The sequence below is a fragment of the Gadus morhua genome, chromosome 11 (genome assembly GCF_902167405.1).
Source record: "Gadus morhua chromosome 11, gadMor3.0, whole genome shotgun sequence".
NCBI classification, from domain to species: Eukaryota; Metazoa; Chordata; class Actinopteri; order Gadiformes; family Gadidae; genus Gadus; species Gadus morhua.
In genome coordinates this window covers 29,079,081-29,104,175 of record NC_044058.1, presented here as the reverse complement: position 1 = coordinate 29,104,175, position 25,095 = coordinate 29,079,081, and the positions used below count along the sequence as shown (strand labels likewise).

At 50.4% G+C, this 25,095-nt stretch overlaps 3 protein-coding genes across 4 annotated transcripts in view; 2 read left to right on the top strand and 1 right to left on the bottom strand.

Moving 5' to 3' along the window:
• The first annotated feature begins 429 nt into the window (after positions 1-429).
• Positions 430-18,720, top strand: ube3b (ubiquitin protein ligase E3B). Its single transcript, XM_030370166.1, has 28 exons — positions 430-682; positions 812-927; positions 1,083-1,253; positions 1,383-1,500; positions 1,699-1,758; positions 1,845-1,949; positions 2,040-2,136; positions 2,710-2,795; positions 2,989-3,071; positions 3,175-3,280; positions 3,397-3,517; positions 3,861-4,038; positions 4,542-4,708; positions 5,055-5,222; positions 5,578-5,749; positions 6,146-6,264; positions 6,545-6,659; positions 7,613-7,712; positions 7,884-8,003; positions 9,033-9,209; positions 11,349-11,459; positions 11,971-12,108; positions 12,267-12,332; positions 12,430-12,488; positions 12,740-12,922; positions 13,134-13,245; positions 13,461-13,553; positions 15,827-18,720. The coding sequence occupies exons 3-28, from the start codon at positions 1,093-1,095 to the stop codon at positions 16,016-16,018; spliced, it is 3,207 nt and encodes a 1,068-aa protein (XP_030226026.1). The 5' UTR covers positions 430-682; positions 812-927; positions 1,083-1,092; the 3' UTR covers positions 16,019-18,720.
• Positions 18,721-21,948: 3,228 nt separating this feature from the next.
• mmab (metabolism of cobalamin associated B) lies at positions 21,949-23,918 on the bottom strand. Its single transcript, XM_030370999.1, has 9 exons — positions 23,744-23,918; positions 23,451-23,512; positions 23,280-23,373; positions 23,127-23,184; positions 22,973-23,045; positions 22,771-22,868; positions 22,420-22,484; positions 22,251-22,310; positions 21,949-22,153 (listed from the first exon to the last, which is right to left on the bottom strand). The coding sequence occupies exons 1-9, from the start codon at positions 23,845-23,847 to the stop codon at positions 22,069-22,071; spliced, it is 699 nt and encodes a 232-aa protein (XP_030226859.1). The 5' UTR covers positions 23,848-23,918; the 3' UTR covers positions 21,949-22,068.
• A 145-nt stretch (positions 23,919-24,063) lies between these two features.
• mvk (mevalonate kinase) overlaps positions 24,064-25,095 on the top strand; it is an 8,220-nt gene continuing 7,188 nt past the window's right edge. The window contains exons 1-3 of one of the 2 annotated variants that reach the window (XM_030370998.1): positions 24,064-24,421; positions 24,804-24,951; positions 25,060-25,095. The exon at positions 25,060-25,095 is cut by the window's right edge and continues 100 nt beyond it. In XM_030370998.1, the coding sequence (XP_030226858.1) occupies positions 24,344-24,421; positions 24,804-24,951; positions 25,060-25,095 (262 nt within the window). In that variant the 5' untranslated portion in view covers positions 24,064-24,343. Of the gene's footprint in view, positions 24,422-24,803; positions 24,952-25,050 lie in introns of both variants that reach the window. The other variant, XM_030370997.1, reaches the window with a different exon arrangement.

The window sequence follows — 25,095 nt, the reverse complement described above, 5'->3', positions numbered from 1 at the left end:
ATATATATATATATATATATATATATATATATATATATATATATATATATACACAGGGTATATATATATATATATATATATATATATATATATATATATTTTGTACCAGTATTATTTATATCAGCTTTATGTTATCAGTTTTATACCAGTATTATTTATATCACATTTACATTAGCAGTTTTATACCAATATTATTTATATCAGCTTTATATTAGCAGCTTTGTACCAGTATTATTTATATCAGCTTTATATTATCAGTTTTATACCAGTATTATTTATATATTTTCTATAATAGCAGCTTTATACCAGTATTATTTATACAAGCTTTATATTATCAGTTTTATACCAGTATTATTTAGATCTGCTTTATATTAGCAGCTTTATGGTAAGAGTAACCTCTAAAACCATCCGGCCTCTACGGCAGAACTGTCGATTCTTTCCTCGGTTCCGCTCAACCCTCAGTAAACCACTATCAACAATGGAGGACGATTCTAACGACGATAACCTATACACTAGTGTTCAGCAAAGACGTGTTTGATTTTGTTTCACGTTTCGATAGTACTGATATTTCGATTTTGATCAAACATACTGAAAACGCCACCCGGAATCATGGAGTGCAACACCGGGGATTAACGTCTGCAGTCCATGGACGAGCTGCTGTTATTGTTTACATCTCCATACGGTATGACCGCGGTGTTTAGGGCTGTCACTCAACAGGGCCTCGTCTGTCAATTGAAGGATGCTGCTCATTGTTTGACGGTTCCTATGATGTTACTTTTCGGTGTGTGCTAACCCAGCCTGCTGTCCTCAGATATGGTCAGTAGATCAGGGGTGTTGGCGTCCCTCCCAACGTGGATCTCAAGGACACACTCATGATCCAACATCTCCAGCTCCATCTCCTGTGCCTCTGATCGGGATCTATCGCAGGTAATTCATCACTTTGGTCTTATGAGTGAATGACCCTCTTCAAACCGTCCCTCACACCATCAGGGTCCAGGACGTGTTTCTCCTGATAGCGTCAATCCTCGTTTCCTCTTTGTGTTTGTTCCATGTCTGTGTCTCCCGTGGACCTCGTCGATCAGGGGCACCATCATGTTCAGCGCCACTCAGAGCTCCAAGTCGGAGTTCCTGGACCGGGCCCGGCAGGCCCGTGAAGAGCGGCAGGGCTCCCGGGAGAAGGAGCGCTGCGCCACGCAGATCCAGGCTCTGGTCCGACGGTTCCTCTGTCGCTGCAGGCTGCAAAAGCAGCTACGGTGGGTTACTTAAACCATTCACGTCATGGTGTTGTCACCAGGATAAATCAATTCACGCAATAATAATTGTCAAATGTTTGCTTTTGTATAGTCTTTTTGAATAATTGTGTCGTTACTTATGATCACTAGGAAAGAGGTGGACGACTATTTCCAAACCTCTGAAAGCGGGACAACCAAACGGAATGCACTATCAATTTTCAAAATCGCCCGGAAACTGTTATTTGTTTATACTCCTGAGGATAAGTTGGTAAGCAATTAAAAAATATGTAGCAGAAGGCTTTTTATCTATTTATCTTTGACGAGAATTGAGATGCATGTGTTTTTGACAAGCTGGATATTGATTTCTTCTTGTCAAGTTTCTGCCTACGGCACGGGAAACCTCTGGTGAAATGTGCTTCTAATTCTAAAGAAAGGCATGTTGTTTCATTCTGTTGCCACTCTGCAGCGCTTCGAGAAGCTCTGCCGAGCCATTCTGACCAGCATGGATGTCGAGAACGAACCCAAAGTGAGCAGGCTCTGAAACGTCCGTCGCCTCATCGATGTTTAACTGGGTCTTCTGTGTACGAGTGACTGGTGTCTTTTACCTTCCAGGTTTGGTACGTGTCCTTGGCACTTTCCAAAGACCTCACCATTCCCTGGATCAAACAGATTAAAGACGTGCTGTGGGTCTGCTGTCAGCACCTCAAAAAGCTGAAGGTAAAAGAGTTAACGTTGGGAGTAAAGCGGATCAGTGAACCTTCACGCTCCCCATGAGTGACCTGGTGGTTCTCTGCCCCCCCCCCCCAGCCCGACATCCTGCAGGACAACAAGCTGGTGACGCTGTACCTCAGCATGCTGGTCAGCTTCACCGACACCTGCACATGGAGGTTGCTCCGAGGGAAAGGTCAGTCTGCTGCTCGCCCGGAGACCAGGATCCTTCTGGAACCTCCTCCCTAAGGAGGGCTAAAGGATCACACCTGGGGAGGGCTTTAAAATACGCTCAACCTCACCGTTGTTGTTGATGTTGTTTTCATTTGTGATGTGAAGCACGTTTGGTTCAGCCTGACGTCACCCTATTCCCAGGGGTCTGGGACCCCCCTGCTCAATTCAAACAGACATTATCAACGAGCGCCACCCAAACGCCTCTGGTTCGGTTGGACTGACCTTCTGCCAATCAGAGCAACGACGCGCGTGACGGCAGTCGTACCGGTTGTTTATAAATGGCCTTAACGGCGCTCCCATTGGGCGCTCCTCTGTCAATCATGTATTAAACCCGCCCCATATTAGATGAATGGTTGTGATTGGCCCAACGCGGGCCAGGTCGGCTGGAAATCTGTCAGCTGGTGACACATGCGATCGCAGATTTGGCTCCCTGTTGGCATTGAGGTTTCCTTTCTGAATGAAGTGTGCTCTGTAAATAATACAATTTCCCTTGAAGAAGAAGAAACTAAACTATCTTCTCTAACGTGATGTCTAGGAGAAGCTCTGAAACCGGCTCTGACGAGAATCTGTGAAAACATCATGGGCCATCTCAACCAGAAGGGCTTCTACTCTACACTTCAGGTGCTGTTACGGACCACATCGTTTCAATGATCTCCCTTTAGTCTCAGTTTAAGTCTCAGATTAAAAAATCTACACGAGCCATGACAGCAGCATGAATACGCATCAAATTCCAGGCCGGGACATATAAGCACTCACAATAGAATGCATTATTGACAAGCTGCCCTATCCTAACATCCCGGGTGTTTCTGCGTAGATCCTGCTGACCTGCGGGCTGGCTCGCTCCCGGCCCTCCCTCTCTAAGGGTACCCTGACTGCCATCTTCACTCTGTCTTTGAGGTGAGCCTGCTCATCGTGGATGATCCTTCAACGCGTTCCACTTGTAACCCTTCTGTTTGTCCGTGTGCATTGGCACTTTGTAACCGGTTCTGGTCGTTTGCAGGCCAGTGATCGCCGCTCACTTCTCTGACAACCTTCTGAGATCGTTCCTCCTTCACATCATGTCGGTTCCAGCCATCGTATCTCATCTCAATACTCTGACGCCAGAGGTAAACACGGTCTAGATAGACCAAACTGTGTATCACACCGGAACACAGAAAATACTGTCAAACTTATATCATCCGCCTCCGTTAACTAACTCTGAATGATCTCTTTATTTGGGCAGTGCATGGCCTCTCTCCAAACGCACGACATGCTTCGCAAGTTCATCTTGTTCCTGAGCAGAGAGGAGCAGTGTGTGGACATCTGTGTGTGTCTGGAGGGGAGCCACACACTCTGCCTGCTGGGTAAGCTTCTGCCTGGTGAATCAGCATTGGTGAGCCTGTTCACCAAACGCTGAGAATCACACTTACAAAAGCGCCGTAGGAAACGGTTGTGGGATGGTGATGCCTGATCCCCTGAAATTGTGGAACCCTGAAACCTGTTTGTGTGAACACCATCTCAGGCGAGGGTCTCTTGTAGACCAGCTGAGACCTTTCTGAGGGCCGGGTGGCTGTTGTGTAGTCTGATGAGCTTTCCAGTCTAGATACAGTCATCCAGACTGACTGGTGTAAACAGGGCCATCCCACACACATGGGACTCATGTCCTGAAACGGCTTCGTAGTTCCTCACGTCGTCTCTCCGTCGCAGGTAACCTGATCCACCTGGGCTTCCTGGACGAGAAGGTCCTGGAAGAGGAGGCCAACCACTTTGTGAAGGACCTGACGGACATGCTGTCCTACTGCCAGAGATACGTGTCCCAGAAGAAGTCCAACCTGACCCACTGGCACGCGGTGCTGGGCTGGTTCTCTCAGACCGTGGACTATGGGTGAGTTATGAAGAGGGAGCACGTTTATTGATTAGTACATTAATCATTTATTAATCACTGGCCACTCCAGGCATCGTCTTATGATGACCCTAGTTTATTTTATTCTATTGATTGTTTTGGCATAGTTGTAATTATTAAGTTATTATCGTTACTATTTGACTCATATTGTGCTTAAATTCTCTTGTTGGATTTGCACTGTGCTCCTTGAGACTGCTGTGCATCAGAACTTGGGTATTGGGAGGTCTTCTATTTGACTGATCTGGGGTCTGTCTGTTTCTCTTGCTGTTAGATTCTGCTGTAAAGCAGAACTTGGGGATTAGTGAGGTCTTGCGTCAGTCTGACCCAGGGTCTGTCTGTGAGGTGATGAGTGTAGTCTTGCGTCAGACTGACCTGGGCTCTGTTTGGGGATGAGCGTAGTCTTGTGTCTGACTGACCGGGGCTCTGTCTGTTTGGGGATGAGCGTAGTCTTGTGTCAGACTGACCGGGGCTCTGTCCCTCCCCAGGCTGAACGAGTCCATGCCGCTGGTGACCAAGCAGCTGCAGTACCTGTGGGGCACGGCGGTCATCCGTACCCTCTTCAGCGACGTTCTCTCCAAGAAGCTGGAGAGCCAGGAGCCTTCGCCGTCTGCCCAGCAGCCCAGCACCTCCCAGAACAACCTGCCCGTCAAGAGTGAGTGCCCTCCTCTGGTTGGTGGAGCCAAGGCCCCTCCCTGAAACGCAGAGGCTGGTGTGTGTGTGTGTGTGTGTGTGTGTGTGTGTGTGTGTGTGTGTGTGTGTGTGTGTGTGTGTGTGTGTGTGTGTGTGTGTGTGTGTGTGTGTGTGTGTGTGTGTGTGTGTGTGTGTGTGTGGTGAGGGTGTTTGACTCCCAGCCAAAAGATGAAATATGGTAAAGATAGTAAATAAGTTGAATAAATTAGGTTGTTCCACGTTCTTCTTCTGAGTTATGAGGTTCTATGTTCTCCTGGGTTATGAGGTGGTTCCATGTTCTCCTGAGTCATGTGGTTCTTTGTTCTCAGGCCTCTTCAAGCGAGCGTTCCAGAAGTCGGCGTCGGTGAGGAACATCCTGAAGCCAGTGGGCGGGCGGCGGGTGGACTCGGCCGAGGTGCAGAAGGTCTGCAGCATCTGTGTCCTGTACCAGACCGCCCTGTCCACGCTCACACAGATACGCCTGCAGATCCTCACCGGTCAGCGCGCACGCACGCACACACACACACACACACACACACACACACACACACACACACACACACACACACACACACACCAACAAACGCACACACACACCAACAAACGCACACACACACACACACACACCAACAAACGCACACACACACATACACATACACACACACACACACACACACACACACACACACACACACACACACTTGCACTCATACACACACACAGACAAACCCACTGGTCACTACACGCACACACACGTACACATCCTCACTGATCAGTACACACACACACACACACACGCCCACACACACACGGCCCCCAGCAGAGTGTGATGATGTCGCTGTGCCCCCCCAGGGCTGACCCACCTGGACGAGCTGCTGCCCAAGCTGTGGGCCTTCATCTGTGAGCTGGGGCCCCAGGGGGGCCTGAAGCTGTTCACCGAGTGCCTGAACAACGACACGGAGGAGTCCAAGCGGCTGCTCGCCATGCTCGTGCTGTTCTGTGACTGCTCCCGCCACCTCATCACGTGAGAGCACCCCTCATACCTTCATCCTTCCATCCATTCACACATTCATACATCCGCACAGTGGTATGGTCGGCGCCCGTTGGGAAGGAAGTCTAATCCCAGATCTGACATCCTGAAGTTAGGATACATTATTTATCGGCTCCTTCCCATGAGCCGGTCTCCTCAACGTGTTGCATGGTCATCTTGTTGTTGCTTTTCGATATGTTCCTCGGAATCTGAAAATGTCATTTACAAAACTACAAATGTACAAAGCATTGATGCTGGTGCACAGCGTGTGTTCAGGATACTCCTCTAAATCCAGAGTCAGAGAGCCAGCAGGATAAGTACACAGCATGCAGCTGTATGCTGGTGTGCAGTGGGACAGCATCTCTAAGGGGTTGTGATGATGTGCTGCAGGATCCTGGACGACATCGAGGTCTACGAGGAGCAGACCTCCTTCAAGATCGAAGAGCTGCTTACCATCTCCTCCTTCCTGAACACCTTCGTGTACAAGATGATCTGGGACGGCATTCTGGGTACGACCAGCTGATACAGCGGCCTGAACATGGCAGACGCTGGTCTCCAGTGTTCTGCAGCCTCACACCAAATACTTACTGTCTCATATTGGATTATTCAAGTTCAGCTTCTTTATTTCATATTCATGATATTCAAGTTCATGTTGCGTCCCGTCAGTAACGCTCTTCTGCTCTGATATCGTGTGAGACATAGAAAGAAGTGTTCACTTTGTGCTGTGCACTACACCAGCAGCGGTCGTGTGTCTTACTGGTTGTTTCCTGCCTGTCTCTGGGGGAGCAGAGAACGCGAAGGGGGAGAAGCTGGAGCTGTTCCACAGCGTCCACGGCTGGCTCATGGTGCTCTACGAACGGGACTGCCGCAGGAAGTTCACCCCGGAGGAGCACTGGCTGCGCCGGTGAGACTTCCTGTCCCTGAAACCCCGCGCCCTGAACCTCTCTAGCGCCCCCTGTATGTAGCTACGGCCAGGGGGGCCGCGGACCAGGGGGCGCGTGGTTCATTCAGGGCCTTTAGCCGACGCTTTTAACCACAGCGACCTACAATCAGTACGTTAGTCAGAAGAAAGAGAAACAACAACATATCTCTGTGGGTACAGGAAGGAGGTTCATAGAACCCAGTGCCAAGCACTAACCATCACTAGGTTAACCCATTCTCCGTATACAACACAGATAGCTAGGCTAAGATGCTACTCAATGCTAAGTACTATATTTAAGTGCGTTTAAGGACGTACAACATACAGTAAATGCGCCGCTTTATGTCTGCAGTGATGGGTTTCTGAACTCCCTGGTGGTGTTTCTGATAGTACAGTGGGAGTTGTGGTGGTTGTGTTAGTCGTGGTAGTTGTGGTAGTCGTGTTAGTTGTGTTAGTTGTGCTAGTTTGTAGTTGTGGTAGTTGTGGTAGTTGTGGTAGTTTTGGTAGTTGTGTTAGTTGTGTTAGTGGTGGTAAAGCGTTGTCCCCCTGCCCCCCCAGGGACCTGAAGCCCAGCCTGCTGTAGTTGGTAGTTAGGGTTAGTGGTGGTAGTTAGGGTTAGTGGTGGTAGTTAGGGTTAGTGGTGGTAGTTAGGGTTAGTGGTGGTAGTTAGGGTTAGTGGTGGTAGTTAGGGTTAGTGGTGGTAGTTAGGGTTAGTGGTGGTAGTTAGGGTTAGTGGTGGTAGTTAGGGTTAGTGGTGGTAGTTAGGGTTAGTGGTGGTAGTTAGGGTTAGTGGTGGTAGTTAGGGTTAGTGGTGGTTAAGCGTTGTCCCCCTGCCCCCCCAGGGACCTGAAGCCCAGCCTCCTGTAGTGGTGGTAGTTAGGGTTAGTGGTGGTAGTTAGGGTTAGTGGTGGTTAAGCGTTGTCCCCCTGCCCCCCCAGGGACCTGAAGCCCAGCCTCCTGTTCCAGGAGTTGGAGAAAGGCAAGCGTCGAGCCCAGCTGCTGCTGCAGTACATCCCCCACGTCATCCCGCACAAGAACGTACGCACACCCCTCTGCCCCTCCCCGGGGGGGCACCGCCACATGTTCACACTACACTTCAACACTCTGGTGACCTGTTGAAATCAGTTATTTAAATGAGCTATTTAAGAAAAGTTCTTTAGAGCGAGTGTTGCGTTCCTTAACGGTTTTCCTGTTCTCGGTTCCTCCCAGCGGGTTCTGCTGTTCCGGAACATCGTCACCAAGGAGAAGGAGAGCCTGGGCCTGGTAGAGACCAGCTCTGCCTCTCCGCACGTCACCCACATCACCATCCGCCGCTCCCGCATGCTGGAGGTAGGAGGAACCAAACCACACAGCACCACGAGCCCCGAACCAAACCATACAGCACCACGAGCACCGAACCAAACCACACAGCAGCAGAGAACTGAACCAAACCCCACAGCACCACGAGCACCGAACCAAACCACACAGCACCACGAGCCCCGAACCAAACCACACAGCACCACGAGCCCCGAACCAAACCACACAGCACCACGAGCCCCGAACCAAACCACACAGCACCACGAGCCCCGAACCAAACCATACAGCACCACGAGCCCCGAACCAAACCACACAGCTCCACGAGCCCCGAACCAAACCATACAGCACCACGAGCCCCGAACCAAACCACACAGCACCACGAGCCCCGAACCAAACCATGCAGCACCACGAGCCCCGAACCAAACCACACAGCAGCAGAGAACTGAACCAAACCACACAGCACCACGAGCCCCGAACCAAACCACACAGCACCACGAGCCCCGAACCAAACCATACAGCACCACGAGCACCGAACCAAACCACACAGCACCACGAGCCCCGAACCAAACCACACAGCAGCAGAGAACTGAACCAAACCACACAGCACCACGAGCCCCGAACCAAACCATACAGCACCACGAGCACCGAACCAAACCATACAGCACCACGAGCCCCGAACCAAACCACACAGCAGCAGAGAACTGAACCAAACCACACAGCAGCAGAGAACTGAACCAAACCACACAGCAGCAGAGAACTGAACCAAACCACACAGCAGCAGAGAACTGAACCAAACCACACAGCAGCAGAGAACTGAACCAAACCACACAGCAGCAGAGAACTGAACCAAACCACACAGCAGCCAAGTCAAAGTGTTGTCAAATTATTAATTTGAGACACTGATAATCCTGCGACAAGGCAAGGGAGAACTTTGTAAACAAGATCAAATAAAAAGCAACAGGAATATAGAAAAGTACCATCATAAAGTGACCGACGGTGGCGAGAGACGACCCAGACCCCAGGATACGACCCTTTCATTGGGCTTCTCTTGATGTTCTCCAGGACGGCTACGACCAGCTCCGCCGCCTCCCCTCCAACTCCATCAAGGGCGTGATCCGGGTGAAGTTCGTCAACGACCTGGGCGTGGACGAGGCGGGCATCGACCAGGATGGGGTGTTCAAGGAGTTCCTGGAGGAGATCATCAAGAAGGTGTTCAACCCAGCGCTCAACCTCTTCAAGGTACGTCGTTAGTACCCCACCTCAAAGGGTTTTAGGGTACGCTGTAAGGAACCTTAATATACCCGACCTCAAAGGGTTTTAGGGTACGCTGTAAGGAACCTTAATATACCCGACCTCAAAGGGTTTTAGGGTACGCTGTTAGGAACCTTAATATACCCGACCTCAAAGGGTTTTAGGGTACGCTGTAAGGAACCTTAATATACCCGACCTCAAAGGGTTTTAGGGTACGTTGTTAGGAACCTTAATATACCCGACCTCAAAGGGTTTGATGGTACGTTGTTAGGAACCTTAATATACCCCACCTCAAAGGGTTTTAGGGTACGCTGTAAGGAACCTTAATATACCCGACCTCAAAGGGTTTTAGGGTACGCTGTTAGGAACCTTAATATACCCGACCTCAAAGGGTTTTAGGGTACGCTGTAAGGAACCTTAATATACCCAACCTCAAAGGGTTTTAGGGTACGCTGTAAGGAACCTTAATATACCTGACCTCAAAGGGTTTTAGGGTACGCTGTTAGGAACCTTAATATACCCGACCTCAAAGGGTTTTAGGGTACGCTGTAAGGAACCTTAATATACCCGACCTCAAAGGGTTTTAGGGTACGCTGTTAGGAACCTTAATATACCCAACCTCAAAGGGTTTTAGGGTACGCTGTAAGGAACCTTAATATACCCGACCTCAAAGGGTTTGATGGTACGCTGTTAGGAACCTTAATATACCCGACCTCAAAGGGTTTTAGGGTACGCTGTAAGGAACCTTAATATACCCGACCTCAAAGGGTTTTAGGGTACGCTGTAAGGAACCTTAATATACCCGACCTCAAAGGGTTTTAGGGTACGCTGTAAGGAACCTTAATATACCCGACCTCAAAGGGTTTTAGGGTACGCTGTAAGGAACCTTAATATACCCGACCTCAAAGGGTTTTAGGGTACGCTGTTAGGAACCTTAATATACCCGACCTCAAAGGGTTTTAGGGTACGCTGTAAGGAACCTTAATATACCCGACCTCAAAGGGTTTGATGGTACGCTGTAAGGAACCTTAACATACCCGACCTCAAAGGGTTTTAGGGTACGCTGTAAGGAACCTTAATATACCCGACCTCAAAGGGTTTTAGGGTACGCTGTAAGGAACCTTAATATACCCGACCTCAAAGGGTTTTAGGGTACGCTGTAAGGAACCTTAATATACCCGACCTCAAAGGGTTTTAGGGTACGCTGTTAGGAACCTTAATATACCCGACCTCAAAGGGTTTTAGGGTACGCTGTTAGGAACCTTAATATACCCGACCTCAAAGGGTTTTAGGGTACGCTGTTAGGAACCTTAATATACCCGACCTCAAAGGGTTTGATGGTACGCTGTAAGGAACCTTAATATACCCGACCTCAAAGGGTTTTAGGGTACGCTGTAAGGAACCTTAATATACCCGACCTCAAAGGGTTTGATGGTACGCTGTTAGACTTTAGACTCTAGACTTTATTGTCCCAGAGGGGAAATTCTTTTTCCCGTCACAAGTACATTGCCCTGGACCGAGGGGGGTTTATCTTGGCCTTGGGTTGAGGGCTGCTACGGCTGCCGGCTCCAGGCTCTGCCATAGCGAGCCCTCCTGCCCACCAGAGACCTGTACCTGCGTCCAGAGGGCATGACGGTGAAGTGGCCATGGAGTGGGTGGGTGTTGTCCTGTGCTATTGTACGTGTGATGCGTGAGATGGCCTTCAGAATGAGCTCTGACAGTGTGGGTGTGGGGCCACCAATTCATTTGGCAGCTATGTTTGTGACACGTGTGAGTTTGACCGGCGTTTTGACAGTAAGCATGTTAAGAAGCAGGTGGAACATTAGAGCCATATGGGCTGGACAGTACTCTGATACACCAGCAGGAGGAGACGGGGGAAGGAAGGAAGGATATTAAGGGACCTTAATTTACCTGACCTCAAAGGGTTTGATGGTACGCTGTTAGGAACCTTCATAAACACAGAGACACATGTGAGAGCAAGGATTAAAGAGAGAGACAGAACACCAACGAGAAGTTTGTTTTAAAATGCTCTTTAGGATGGTGACAGATTGTGGTGCCCTCTGCTGTTGACCCCAGCGCTGACCTCTGACCTCTGACCTCTGCTCTGTGCGGACCCTGTCTCCTCAGACCACCAGCGGGAACGAGCGTCTGTATCCTTCGCCCACCTCCTACATCCACGAGAACCACCTGCAGCTCTTTGAGTTCGTGGGCAAGATGCTCGGGAAGGCCATGTACGAGGTACGTCTGAGGAGCCTCCCTCCTTCACTCCTCCTCCCTGTAGGGAACACTATAGATCACACTAGGAGGTACGATACCTTCTACTGGTCCCTCCTTCACTCCTCCTCCCTGTAGGGAACACTATAGATCACACTAGGAGGTACGATACCTTCTACTGGTCACTCCTTCACTCCTCCTCCCTGTAGGGAACACTATAGATCACACTAGGAGGTACGATACCTTCTACTGGTTCACTCCTCTCTGTAGTGAACACTATACATCACACTAGGAGGTAGGATACCTTCTACTGGTCACTCCTTCACTCCTCCTCCCTGTAGTGAACACTATATCACACTAGGAGGTACGATACCTTCTGTGTGGACGTCCCAAACCGTGCACCCCATAGAGGAGGAGGCCTCCTCAGCCCCTCAGTCCCCCCCCCCTCCGTGGCCTGCTGATGGTCCACTTACCATGCCCCCCCCCCCCCTTTGTACTGCGTGCTGATGTACATGGGGGTCCGCCCTCTGTCCAGGGCATCGTGGTGGACGTGCCGTTCGCCTCCTTCTTCCTCAGCCAGGTCCTGGGCCACCACCACAGCTCCTTCTACAGCTCCATCGACGAGCTGCCCTCCCTGGACTCTGAGTTCTACAAGAACCTCACCTCCATCAAGGTCAGAGCCCCCCTCCACGGCGTGGTACCTCCTGCTTGTGTCTCTCTTAGCGGAACTCGTTTACCGATAGGATTGAATAAGTCGGATCTTATCGTGATGTTCGGTTGGAGAGAGGCCGTCGGACGTGTGAATAACGTAGGGGTGATGTGTCGTTCCAGCGTTACGACGGAGACGTAGGAGACCTGGGGCTGACGCTATCCTACGATGAGGACGTCATGGGACAGGTGAGGCCCCGCAACCAGAACCATGGCCTGGGGAGCTCATTTGCATGATTTGATAATTCAGTGTAAGCTCATTCTAACAACAATGTCCGCCTCACAGCTGGTCTGCCACGAGCTGATCCCAGGAGGGAAGACCATGGCGGTGATCAACGAGAACAAGTGGGTGAACTCAACCTGTCCAACCCTACCCTTCCCCAGAGTCCACAGAGTCTCTGCATAGCCTCGCCCCCACACCTCCCACCCCTCTTACACACTGTAAGAGGGGTATGTCGTACATCCTGGCACTTAAAAATAGTGCGTCTATTTAGAAGCGTCCATTTTAATAGAAGCGTTTGCTGAACGTCCTCGGTGTGAATGTGAACATTGCGCGCCGACGCTAGAGCTCATCCGGTGGGTGGTCCCGTCCTCAGGATCAGCTACATCCACCTCATGGCCCACTTCAGGATGCACACGCAGATCAAGGAGCAGACGGGCGCCTTCATCCGCGGGTTCCGCAGCATCATCAACCCCGAGTGGCTGCACGTGTTCTCCACGCCCGAGGTCCAGCGCCTGGTGTCCGGGGACAACGCCGAGATCGACCTGGACGACCTCAAGTAGGGCCCCCTATGACCCCCCCCCCTATGACCCCCCCCCCCCCCCCCCCGCATGACCCAACGACCACCGTGGCCTTCTATGGTTTTGAAATGGGTTCTCTTTATTTACACGGCCATGCACGTAAAGTCGTCTGGGAAAAGGGGTTTATTTTGAGTACCCCGACCTGTCGGACCCTTGGACCCACCGCGTCCCTTTGTCGCCGCCCTGCAGGAAGCACACAGTGTACTACGGGGGCTTCCACAGCAGCCACCGCGTGGTCATCTGGCTCTGGGACATCCTGTCCAGCGACTTCACCTCCGAGGAGCGCGCCATGTTCCTCAAGGTGGGATCCCCCGCCCCTCCTGTCTCCTCGGGTGTACCCCAGAGGCCCGGCACGCGGAGCCCCAGCAGCTCTCAGAGGCTTGATCAGAGGAAGAGAGGAGACTGAGAACCATCTAAAGCATGCCATCAAACATCCCAGTCCTGTCCTAACGGTCTTCTTCCTGTTGTGTTCCTGTTGTGTTCCTGTTGTGTTCCTGTTGTGTCCCTGGCCCTCAGTTCGTCACCAGCTGCTCCCGGCCCCCCCTGCTGGGCTTTGCGTACCTCAAGCCTCCGTTCTCCATCCGCTGTGTGGAGGTCTCCGACGACCAGGTGAGAGGCCAGCAGACTCAGGTCCATCGGGACGTCCCACCAGTAGACTCTGGTCCATCGGGACGTCCCACCAGTAGACTCAGGTCCATGGGGACGTCCCGCCAGTAGACTCAGGTCCATCGGGACGTCCCGCCAGTAGACTCAGGTCCATCGGGACGTCCCACCAGTAGACTCAGGTCCATCGGGACGTCCCACCAGTAGACTCAGGTCCATCGGGACGTCCCACCAGTAGACTCAGGTCCATCGGGACGTCCCACCAGTAGACTCAGGTCCATCGGGACGTCCCACCAGTAGACTCAGGTCCATGGGGACGTCCCACCAGTAGACTCAGGTCCATCAGGACGTCCCACCAGTAGACTCAGGTCCATCAGGACGTCCCACCAGTAGACTCAGGTCCATGGGGACGTCCCACCAGTAGACTCAGGTCCATCAGGACGTCCCACCAGTAGACTCAGGTCCATCAGGACGTCCCACCAGTAGACTCAGGTCCATCGGGACGTCCCGCCACTCGAAGCAGCAGATGTGTCTGTAGACGTGTTTTAAGCGTCCCGTGGTCGTGGGCGCCGTGGGGTTAGATTCTGATTAGATTAGATGAAACTTAATTGTCATTGTAAGGACCACCAGTACAACGAAATGCAGTTTACATCCATCCAGTAGTGCATCGTCCAAAAAGGGCTTTTCCTTTTTGCAGTGCTTGAATATAATAATAAATAAGACACAGAATGCAAGCCATTATTAAAGTACATAGAGTTACGAGGAATCAGACCTGATTCCTCGTAACTCAGATTCCTCCGCCCCACCTCAGGCTGAGGTGGGGCGTGACTGTTGAGCAGTGTTACGGTGTTGTGAAAGAAGCTGTCTCTGAGCCGGCCGGTACGACGCCTAAGGCTCCTGTAACGTCTCCCAGACGGGAGCATCGAGGACGTGATAGGTTGGTCCTGAGGAGTCGCAGGAGAGGGGAGACCAGTTCTTTATTCAGCACAGACAGAGATCAGGAGTTCCCTACAGACCAGCAGATAGAAGACGTAGAATAAGAGATAAAGAATCAATACAGAACATGTGTCTATACATACGATAAGAAGTAGCAATGTAGAACCAGAGGCAAACCTTTCAGACTGTTGTGGACCTTGTTGAAGTCACACCTCAAGCTGTGATCGTCGTGGCGTCGGCTGAAGGCGTCTTCTCCACTTACCTTTACACCGAGGGCATTTAGACGCTTTATCCAGAGTAACTTACAATTGAGTACATTAATCAGAAGAAAGAGAAACAACAATATATCTCTGTGGGTACAGTAAGGATGTTCATAGAACCAAGTGCCAAGAACTAACCATCACTAGGTTAACCCATTCCCGAGTACAACAAAGATAGCTAGGGTAAGACGCTACATAATGCTAAGGACAGGACGTACAACACACAATAAGGGCGTACGCCCTTATTGTGTGTTGTACGTCCTGCCACTTAAAAACTGTCCTTAGCATTATGTAGCGTCTTAAGTGCCAGGTGTTAAGTGCCAGGTGTTAAGTGCCAGAGGTTAAGTGCCAGATGCTAAGTGCCAGATGTTAAGTGCCAGAGGTTAAGTGCCAGGTGTTAAGTGCCAGGTGTTAAGTGCCAGAGGTTAAGTGCCAGGTGTTAAGTGCCAGATGTTAAGTGCCAGAGGTTAAGTGCCAGAGGTTAAGTGCCAGGTGTTAAGTGCCAGGTGTTAAGTGCCAGAGGTTAAGTGCCAGATGCTAAGTGCCAGATGTTAAGTGCCAGAGGTTAAGTGCCAGGTGTTAAGTGCCAGGTGTTAAGTGCCAGATGTTAAGTGCCAGATGTTAAGTGCCAGGTGTTAAGTGCCAGGTGTTAAGTGCCAGAGGTTAAGTGCCAGATGTTAAGTGCCAGGTGTTAAGTGCCAGGTGTTAAGTGCCAGAGGTTAAGTGCCAGAGGTTAAGTGCCAGGTGTTAAGTGCCAGGTGTTAAGTGCCAGAGGTTAAGTGCCAGATGCTAAGTGCCAGATGTTAAGTGCCAGAGGTTAAGTGCCAGGTGTTAAGTGCCAGGTGTTAAGTGCCAGATGTTAAGTGCCAGGTGTTAAGTGCCAGGTGTTAAGTGCCAGAGGTTAAGTGCCAGATGCTAAGTGCCAGAGGTTAAGTGCCAGGTGTTAAGTGCCAGGTGTTAAGTGCCAGATGTTAAGTGCCAGATGTTAAGTGCCAGGTGTTAAGTGGCAGGTGTTAAGTGGCAGGACTCACTACGTGCCATGAGTCGCTGTATCCTAACGCCAGCCCCCCCCCCCCCCCCCAGGACACCGGGGACACGCTGGGCAGCGTGCTGAGGGGCTTCTTCACCATCCGCAAGAAGGAGCCGGGCGGCCGGCTGCCCACCTCGTCCACCTGCTTCAACCTGCTGAAGCTGCCCAACTACAGCAAGAAGAGCATCCTGAGGGACAAGCTGCGCTACGCTATCAGCATGAACACCGGCTTCGAGCTCTCCTAGCCCCCCCTCCCCGGACCGCCCCCCCCCCCTCCGGCTCTGGTCCCCCCCCCAACGGGACCCCCCTCCATCCGGACCCCACTCTGCCCTCCCCTCTCCGACCGGGCCGTCCCGAACACCAGAGACAGACTCTCCGGTCCGCAGTCCCCCGGGGCCGGAGCCCCCGGTCCGTCGGTCCGTCGGTCCGTCGGTCCGTCGGTCCGTCTGTCCGTCTGTCCGTCGGTCCGTCGGTCCGTCGGTCCGTCGGTCCGTCTGTCCGTCTGTCCGTAGGTCCGTCTGTCCCCCGGTCCGTCGGTCCGTCGGTCCGTCGGTCCGTCTGTCCGTCTGTCCGTCGGTCCGTCGGTCCGTCGGTCCGTCGGTCCGTCTGTCCGTCGGTCCGTCGGTCCGTCGGTCCGTCGGTCCGTCGGTCCGTCGGTCCGTCTGTCCGTCAGTCCCGGAGGAGGGGAGACGGAGCCCCACCCTACACCTCCGCCCCACGTCTGTCTGAAGATCTGATAAGGCCGAGGTTTAACTCGATGAGCCGGTGGGATCTGGTTCTCGGGCCTCGGAGGCGAGACTCCTCCAACACTCCTGTCTGAAGGGGGAGGCGGAAAGCAATTCAGACGTAATGCAAGCCATGAGACACGCCGTTGAACCACTCCAGGAGGCAGATCCAATGGAGGACCCCCCCCCCCACGCTCCCAGACCGTCTGGGCGCTCGCCGGTGATCTGATTGCTGCAGAGTGCACTTTTTACCAAGAGGAGACAAATCATTTCCACGTTGTCGACGTCCGTGAAGGATGAACACCACAAGTGTTTTTGAGGCATGGCTGGCTTTTTACGCTCTCTGGATGACGATGTCTCCCCCCCCCCCCCCCCCCCCCCTCAAAGACACTAAGCCCCCAGCAGCCCCCCAGGGACCCTGTCCTCAGAGCTGTCTGACCGTTAACCCCTAACTATTGTTTGCTCATGCCGTTGGTTCTCAGCCCCAGACTGACGTGTGTTCCTGCACACCCTCCTCATCCTCATCAGATTAGGACTTCAGGAGGAAGAGGAAAAGCAGGAAGTCCACACATAGCCCCACGACCCTCGAACAATGCTCAGTGCCTCATGTCTGCTCCACCTCGCTGTAACGTCTTTCTTTCAAACGGAACCAATAACTCGTTCTTTGGAATCAAGCCATACACCCCAGGACAGCTCCCCGCTCCACCACGGCTCACCGAAAGAAGCCCCCTCCAGGCGACCTCCACCCACCATGCCCCCCGACTGAAGAGGGCCCGCTCTTCGTCTGAGTGGACTTCAGAAGCCATGTCGAACAGATCCGGAGGAAAACCTCCCTGATGTCAGAACGGTCCATTCACTCGATCCAACAGCTTGTTTTGATGTCCTGCTTCTAGAGAGTTCTTCTTGCACACTAATGCGGTCGACTGTTGGTTTGTTTTTTTCATGAAGAGATTATTGCCGAATGTTTTGTTGAAAGTCTTAAAAATGTATTAAACAGGGTTGATCGGTTCCCAGGTCCGTTTTAAGTCAGCGAAGGGACCATTCTTTTAAAAAGAGTCAGACGTTTTGAAAAGTGAATAAACTCAACAAACAACTTTAACTTGCTAAGATCTCCTATTATGCAAATCTTGTGTTGGACGGTTATTTTTTATAAGCAGGATCCCCGACTGGATAACAGGAGCAGCTTGAGACTCTGACAATGACCTGAGGTCAGCCACCTGAGGAACCAGAGCTCAACCACAGACTACAGACCAGAGAACCAGAGCTCGACCAGACTACAGACCTGAGGAACCAGAGTCCACCACAGACTACAGACCTGAGGAACCAGAGTCCACCACAGACCTGAGGAACCAGAGTCCACCACAGACTACAGACCAGAGGAACCAGAGTCCACCACAGACTACAGACCTGAGGAACCAGAGTCCACCACAGACTACAGACCTGAGGAACCAGAGTCCACCACAGACCACAGACCTGAGGAACCAGAGCTCAACCAGACTACAGACCTGAGGAACCAGAGCTCGACCAGACTACAGCCCTGAGGAACCAGAGTCCACCACAGACTACAGACCTGAGGAACCAGAGCTCGACCAGACTACAGCCCTGAGGAACCAGAGTCCACCACAGACTACCGACCTGAATGAGATGATTCTACCAGGCAGAGGAGGAACGCCTTCATAGCATGTTGGTCTTGGGCAACGAGGTTACTCATCGGTTTTAAATGATGTCAAGAAAATCGACAAACACAGACTGCACTAAACTCTCCAGTGGACTGTTGCATCTCGCTTTAGAAGTCCGTTTTTTGGGATTAAGTTTTAAAAAGGACTTTGGAAATGCGTTTCTCTTTTCATGGTTCCTGGTTATGTGGACTGAGGACTCCCAGTGTATAAATGATCCTTCTGTAAGATGATAGTATTCTGATTGAATACGTTAACATAGCCTAGTTCCTCATGTATCCTATTATATAAAACCTTTACCTAACACATGGAGTCGGATGTTCATTCCTGTGTCTCTGTTTGGCTTTGTCTCTCCACATATTAGTTACTGAATAACTGCCCTAAGGGACAGTTATTCAGTAACTACTGAGGACTTACTGGTAAACAGACTAGGGGATACTGTATTAATTCACCATTCTGTGAATTAGCAAACTGACCAATTTATTCTGAAAGCAACTGAATTTTCCTGGGATTTCACAATTAGTTATTAAATTAACAGGGCACAGACGGGTTTATTGTCATATTTTAATAAAGATATTCACAATACATGCATTAATATTCACATTTAAGGTTTATTATGTGGCGGTAGTAATGTTAAAAGTGTTGGCATTAGTAATGTTAAAATGTTAAAAGCAATAGTCCACCGCTGCAGGGCACGCTCTCAACCTGCCGTCCTTGAGGGCTGGCTTGGGTCCCACACCGGATCGACTGCAGAGCTGGATCGGACTGATGAGGAGTTGTTGCTCATTCACAAACCATTCGTTCACCAGTAATGAAGCTTTTTTAATAATTTGTTCACCATTCGTTTACCAGTAGTGAAGCTTTTTGTGTACCTTCATGTAAAGTCATGCATCATACAGAGTTGTTACTCTTTCGCGAACCATTCGTTAGCTTTTTGAATTATTCGTTCACAAGTAGTGAAGCTTTTTGAACCAATTGTTCACCAGTAGTTAAGTTGTTTGAACCATTCGTTCACCAGTAGTTAAGCTTTTTGAATCATTCGTTCACCAGTAGTTAAGCTTTTTGAACCATAATACAGTATCCCCTTTACTGAATAACTGTCAATTAGGGCCCCACTTAGGGCCCCAGTTAGGGCCCCAGTTGTTCATCATTTGTTACTCAGTGAGGAATACAGTATCCCCTAGTCTGTTTACCAGTAACCCCCAGTAGTTACTGAATGACTGTCACTTAGGGCCCTGTTAGGGCCCCAGTTAGGTCGTTCATCATTCGTTCCTCAGTAACTATCCACGTTTTTGCACCCCTTATTGTAAAGTGTTACCATTGATCAACACCACCTGCATCCCCAGTGTGTGTTGACCTCCCTGACCTGTCGGACTGGGGTACAGGTTCTCTCGGGCTTCATTTGTTCATCCATCATGATAGGTTTTGTAACCCTGTTGTATCCAAACGATCCTAGAGTAGTACTCACGGCCCGGGTGAATGCAGCCCTGACCTTCTCTATACAGAGCACTGGGGTAGTGATCTACCGTAGAGGATCCTGTGAGCGCTCTGGGTCCAAGGCCTGGCCCCCTCCTGCACCAGGGTTCAAAATGCTGCAAAGGTAAAAAACAACTACAGAATATCATAATAAAAATTGTTAGTCACTTGTTCATTGATTAATATTGTACTCTATGTATGCGCTAATGTGGATCCTATATAATTAATACCATATGTTTCGCATGAATATATTCCCAAATATGGCTAAATACTTTAGGCCTACAAATACATTTATTTTTGTTTCATCATCACTTCTGTTCCGTCATGTTGAGTTGAGCTGTAGCCCAGCGGTCAGCTGACTGTCACCAGGATTCCATCCTCTAGGTGGGTTGTTCTAAAGCGGTCCATAACGCTGGGTACTTACTGCACCGACTGGTCCCCTCGTACCACGATACTGAGAGCAGTGATGCCTTCTGCCCTCCCGGACGCAGACACCGGAGCTGGGCTCGTCTGAGAACCCTCCTGGGGTCGGGTATCACCTGATTCCATTTGCTCTGGACACGTTGTGGGGGTTTAATGGGGAGAGCCTCACTGTATCCACCGTCCTCTCTGAACCCGTCCACAGGAGTGCTACCGCGTGCTGATCGCTGGGGGGAAGAACTCGGCCCAGGTGGTGGAGCTCCGATCTGATCACGTCTTCTTTCTAGGTACAAATATTCTCGGTTTTCTTTGTTTCATTCTTATCTGAATTATTTCTAAAGGTAAAGTGAATTTGTAAATGTCCTGTACTTTATGCTGTGACACCCAAACTGCCTAAGATCCCCAAGAAAAGACCCCCCTGACATGACCCCCCTGACATGACCCCAATGACATGACCCCCCTGACATGACCCCAATGACATGACCCCCCTGACATGACCCCCTGACATGACCCCCCTGACATGACCCCAATGACATGACCCCCCTGACATGACCCCCCTGACATGACATGACCCCCCTGACATGACCCCAATGACATGACCCCCCTGACATGACCCCCCTGACATGACCCCCCTGACATGACCCCAATGACATGACCCCCGTGCCATGACCCCCCTGACATGACCCCAATAACATTAACCCTGTGACATGACCCCCATGATGCATTCCCTGTTTGTTTTGATTGTTTATCTTCTTATTGGCTGCTGCTGCGTCAGAGTAACCGTCCGTCCGTCCGTCCGTCCGTAGGGGGCCGTGAGGACGTGGCCCAGGCGGCCGCCCGCACCCTGACCCCCGTCACCCTGGTCCTGGGGGGGGGAACCCGTGCTACGTGGACCGGCAGTGTGACCTGGGCGTCGCACTGCCGATCGAACCAGGTTGCTGGTTCGATCCCCGGCTCCTCCTAGCGGAGTGTGGAGGTGTCCCTGAGCGAGACGCCTCACCCTGACTGCTCCTGACCAGCGGGCTGTCACCCTGCGTGGCTGACTCCGCCGTCGGTGTGTGAATGTGTGCATGAATGGGTGAATGTTGTATGCGGGAGAAGCCTCTGTGCGTGTACGTCTACTACCCGCCCAGGAACAGGCCCACCTCGATACCTCGATACCACAGATACGGAATATGGACAACTTATAACAACTTAACGATAAAAGCACGGTGTCTTGTACTGCTGGTAACGCCAGATGAGGTCCAGTCTGGACTTAAAGCAGTTCAAACTATCAATCATGATCCCATTCTCAGGGAGTGAGTTCCTATCAGCTACAGTTCTTTGGCTGAAGAAAGAGCCTCGCACATCGAGCCTGAACCGCTGCTGGTGAATGTTCTGCCCCGGGCCCCTCTTCTGTCCATACCATTCATGACCCTGTACCCTGGTGTCAGCGCGTCGTCTGCTGTGCCTCAGTGATGGTGGTTTGAGGTTGACCCCCACATGACTCAGAGCCTCAGTGCGTCCCTCTGTTCACAGGAGGCTGGCTGGTTGGATAGTCACAGGAGGCTAGCTGGTTGGCTAGTAACAGGAGGCTAGCTGGTAGGCTAGCTGGTTGGCTAGGTGGTGCCCCAGCATTATGGGGAAGAGTCCTTGATGTCTCCAGTGCTCTCTCCTCACCACGACCGGACATTTACAGAGCAGGGCCAGGAAGACTCTGGCTGGCTAAACCCTTTCAGACAGGAACGGGTGGGAATGTGCAATGTGGCAGAAGCATGGCTTAATGTAGCTTAACGCAAATCAGGTTTAGTCTTGAGGATCCAAATGTTTTTCCACTAACATTTTTCCGTGATCCCCGGACTCATGGCCTTTAAGGCAATCAGAAGAAAAACAAAGAGGCATTTTGAATACTCTGTGGTTTTATTCTGTAAATATAATCCTAAAACAAAACGTCAGCATCTTTCATTGTTTGCCTCGCTCCATGTCCGTGGTTCCCGCGCTCCTCAGAGCGGGGTTCTGTTATGTGGGTCGCTGGTAGATGGTCTCCTGGCTGCCCTCCTTCATGGCTGCGTACCGGGCCACAGTGAACAGGTAGTCGCTCAGTCTGAGGGGAGGGCGGACATGTCTTCAGATAAGCTTATTGTTATTATTATTATTATATTAAAGATATCTGTTGATGTCCAAGAACCTTTGAAATGTACCTGTTCAAATATTTGGCAACGTTTGGGTCCACTTCGCCCGCGCGAACGATGGGAGAAACCCTAAGACAAGAGCAAGGGAAGGATTAAACAATTAAATACAGAGTTTTACAAGACGATCATCAAATAGAAAGGAGGCCAAACTGACGAATGGAGACACGGCCAGACTGACCTGCGTTCTGCCCGGCGACAGATCGTCCGGGCAACGTGGAGAGCAGAGCTGCTCTTCCCTCCAGACTGGTTTAAATAAATAACATTTTACTGGTTCAATCAAATAACATGTTACAGGTTCAATCAAATCAATAACGTGTTACTGGTTCAATCAAATCAATAACATGTTACTGCTTCTATCAAATAACCTGTTACTGGTTCAATCAAATCAATAACGTGTTACTGGTTCAATCAAATCAATAACGTGTTACTGGTTCGTGAGGAGACCTAGTTAGTAAGGAGACTTACAGGCAGTATTAAGTTAGTGAGGAGACTTACAGGCAGGATGAAGTTAGTTAGTGAGGAGACTTACAGGCAGGATGAAGTTAGTTAGCGGTGGAAGTTCCTCTGTGAATTCATCAATCCAGGTTTCCAGTTCTGCTATTGGCTCAGGGCTGAACGTAGTTTTCTCTAATAGAAAAGAACGGCAGTTATATTTGAGGCTAAACAATGAAGCCAAGTTAAAGGTCATCAATAAACGACTGATCCCAGATGGGACTTTGGGGTTGAATTACTTCTGTGACTCTCTCTTGCGGAGGACACCGGCGTGGCAACATTTGAACCCAAATCTTGTAGGACGCACTGGATCTGGAGAAAGAGCAGTCATAGTCAACCCCGGACGGTGCCATCACCAGGACACGCTGGCTTTAGCAGAGATCCAGACGGTACCTTGTCCAGCTGAGGGGTGAAGGAGTGGCCTTTGTCCAGACAGAACTCCCGGGCCAAGCTGTGATGTGGAATAACCGCGGTCTCGTTACAGAACTGAGGCACTGGACAATGACGTCAGGAATAAGTAGAATAATTAGGGTCCATATTATTTACCCTAAGGCAGAAGACAGCTCATCTGTGGTCCCCAGTGCCTCAAACACCTGGTCCTCTTTGGGCCTCCTCTCGCCCGTGAAGGTGCTGGAGAAACCTTCAGAGCAGAGAACACGTCAGATGGATCTTAAAGGAGGAGGTTGGCTGTGTTGTCATTGAAACAGAGCAGCTTGCCTTTGTCTCCAGTCTTTGTGTAGATCTTTGGGACTCTACTGTCTCCATCAGTGGAGTAAGGGCTGGGAATGAAGAATAGAATCAGAGTTTACAAAACACATTGCCTGCTTAGGGATTAGTGTTTCGACCATTGCTGTATAAAAAGAGAGTATGTGAATGCCTAAAAGCCATCAAAGATGTTATATGACTGACCCCCATGCTAACCTTAGCGTTAGGTTACAAAACAATAAGCTTGTTACACCCCCGTTTAAACTCTGACAGCTTCAATATACACAGCTTAAAATAATATATACCTCTTGCATACGGCAAACAACGTTTCTGTGGACGGCCGATGTAAACATGTGCCTCTCCTTATCAACAAACGCACATTTAACACCTTGAGAACGAATGAAGCCATTGTAAATAAACTTCGCCTTTTTTTTGTCTTTCCGGACTCTCCGTACAAATGTACGGAGAGTCCGAATGGACAAAAAAAAAGGCGAAGGAAGGTTTCACATCGCACGACCAATGGCGCGAGTGTCGCCGTAGGCGTCAATGGAGAATCCTCGTCGTTGATTGGATAGCAGCATAAACATGTGACGAGTTAACGTCCGCTTATTGGCTGCTCCAACCCTAAACCATACGAGCCCCGCCCCTTTCTTAGTGCGTTTTGTTGTCCCTCAATACTGAACACTGAGTTCACGTTTCATTCAATTTTAATCTAAAAGTGCAGCCGTTAATACCGGTCTTATTCTGTGTCGTTCTTAAAGGAAGTAACGTTCAATAGGGGTGAACTCGAGCTGAGTGTACGAGGCGTCTCCCCGGCTGTCACATCACATTAGTGGTTGTCCCTACACACTCACACACAAACACATACACACATGCTGTGAACCTCAAAAGGTAAAGAAACACAAATGCATGTCCGACACTGCATCATCTCCGCGCCAGGGAAGGCCATCCTGCACGGAGAGCATGCGGTCGTGCACGGAAAGGTGGGTGTGATTATTTATGATAGATAAAGTGCCTCGAAGTAGACCTGACAGTATGTTGCTTTTCTTTCTGACAGTTGTTCATAAAGCTAGTCTGATTAGAGCTCCTCTTCATACTATACTAACTGTCATCTTTAGATTGTTTGTATTCAATGCCAAATTGAAATGTTCTCATTGTAACTGGAACCAGAATCTATACCTCATCATTGAGAATGCTCTAGGACTCATGTCGAAGTGTCGATCATTGGGATTATTGCAACAGGGCCTGATAAGGACGTTGCAGGATCAATATTATGCATTATCCATATAAGTTCTGAACAAAGTATGATGTTTAGATTTTGATGTTTTTTTGATTTTGTGTCATGAAATGCATGAATTCCAACAGGTGGCTCTTGCTGTCAGCCTCAACCTCAGGACTTATCTAGAATTGAAGGCGACCTCTACTGGCAAAGTCTCTATAGACCTTCCCAACATCGACACGTTCCTCTCCTGGGACCTGTCTGACCTCCAGCCGCTGGTGTCGGAGTCCTTCGGTAAGAGCGCCTGACGCGTCTCCAAGTCTCTCTTCAGCACAGTACTCTGGGCCTGGCCCATGTTGCCAGACCTGCGAGGTAAACCGTGTGTGTCTTCAACCAAACCAGAGGAGGCCCAGCGGTTGGACCCGGAGCTCCTCGGAC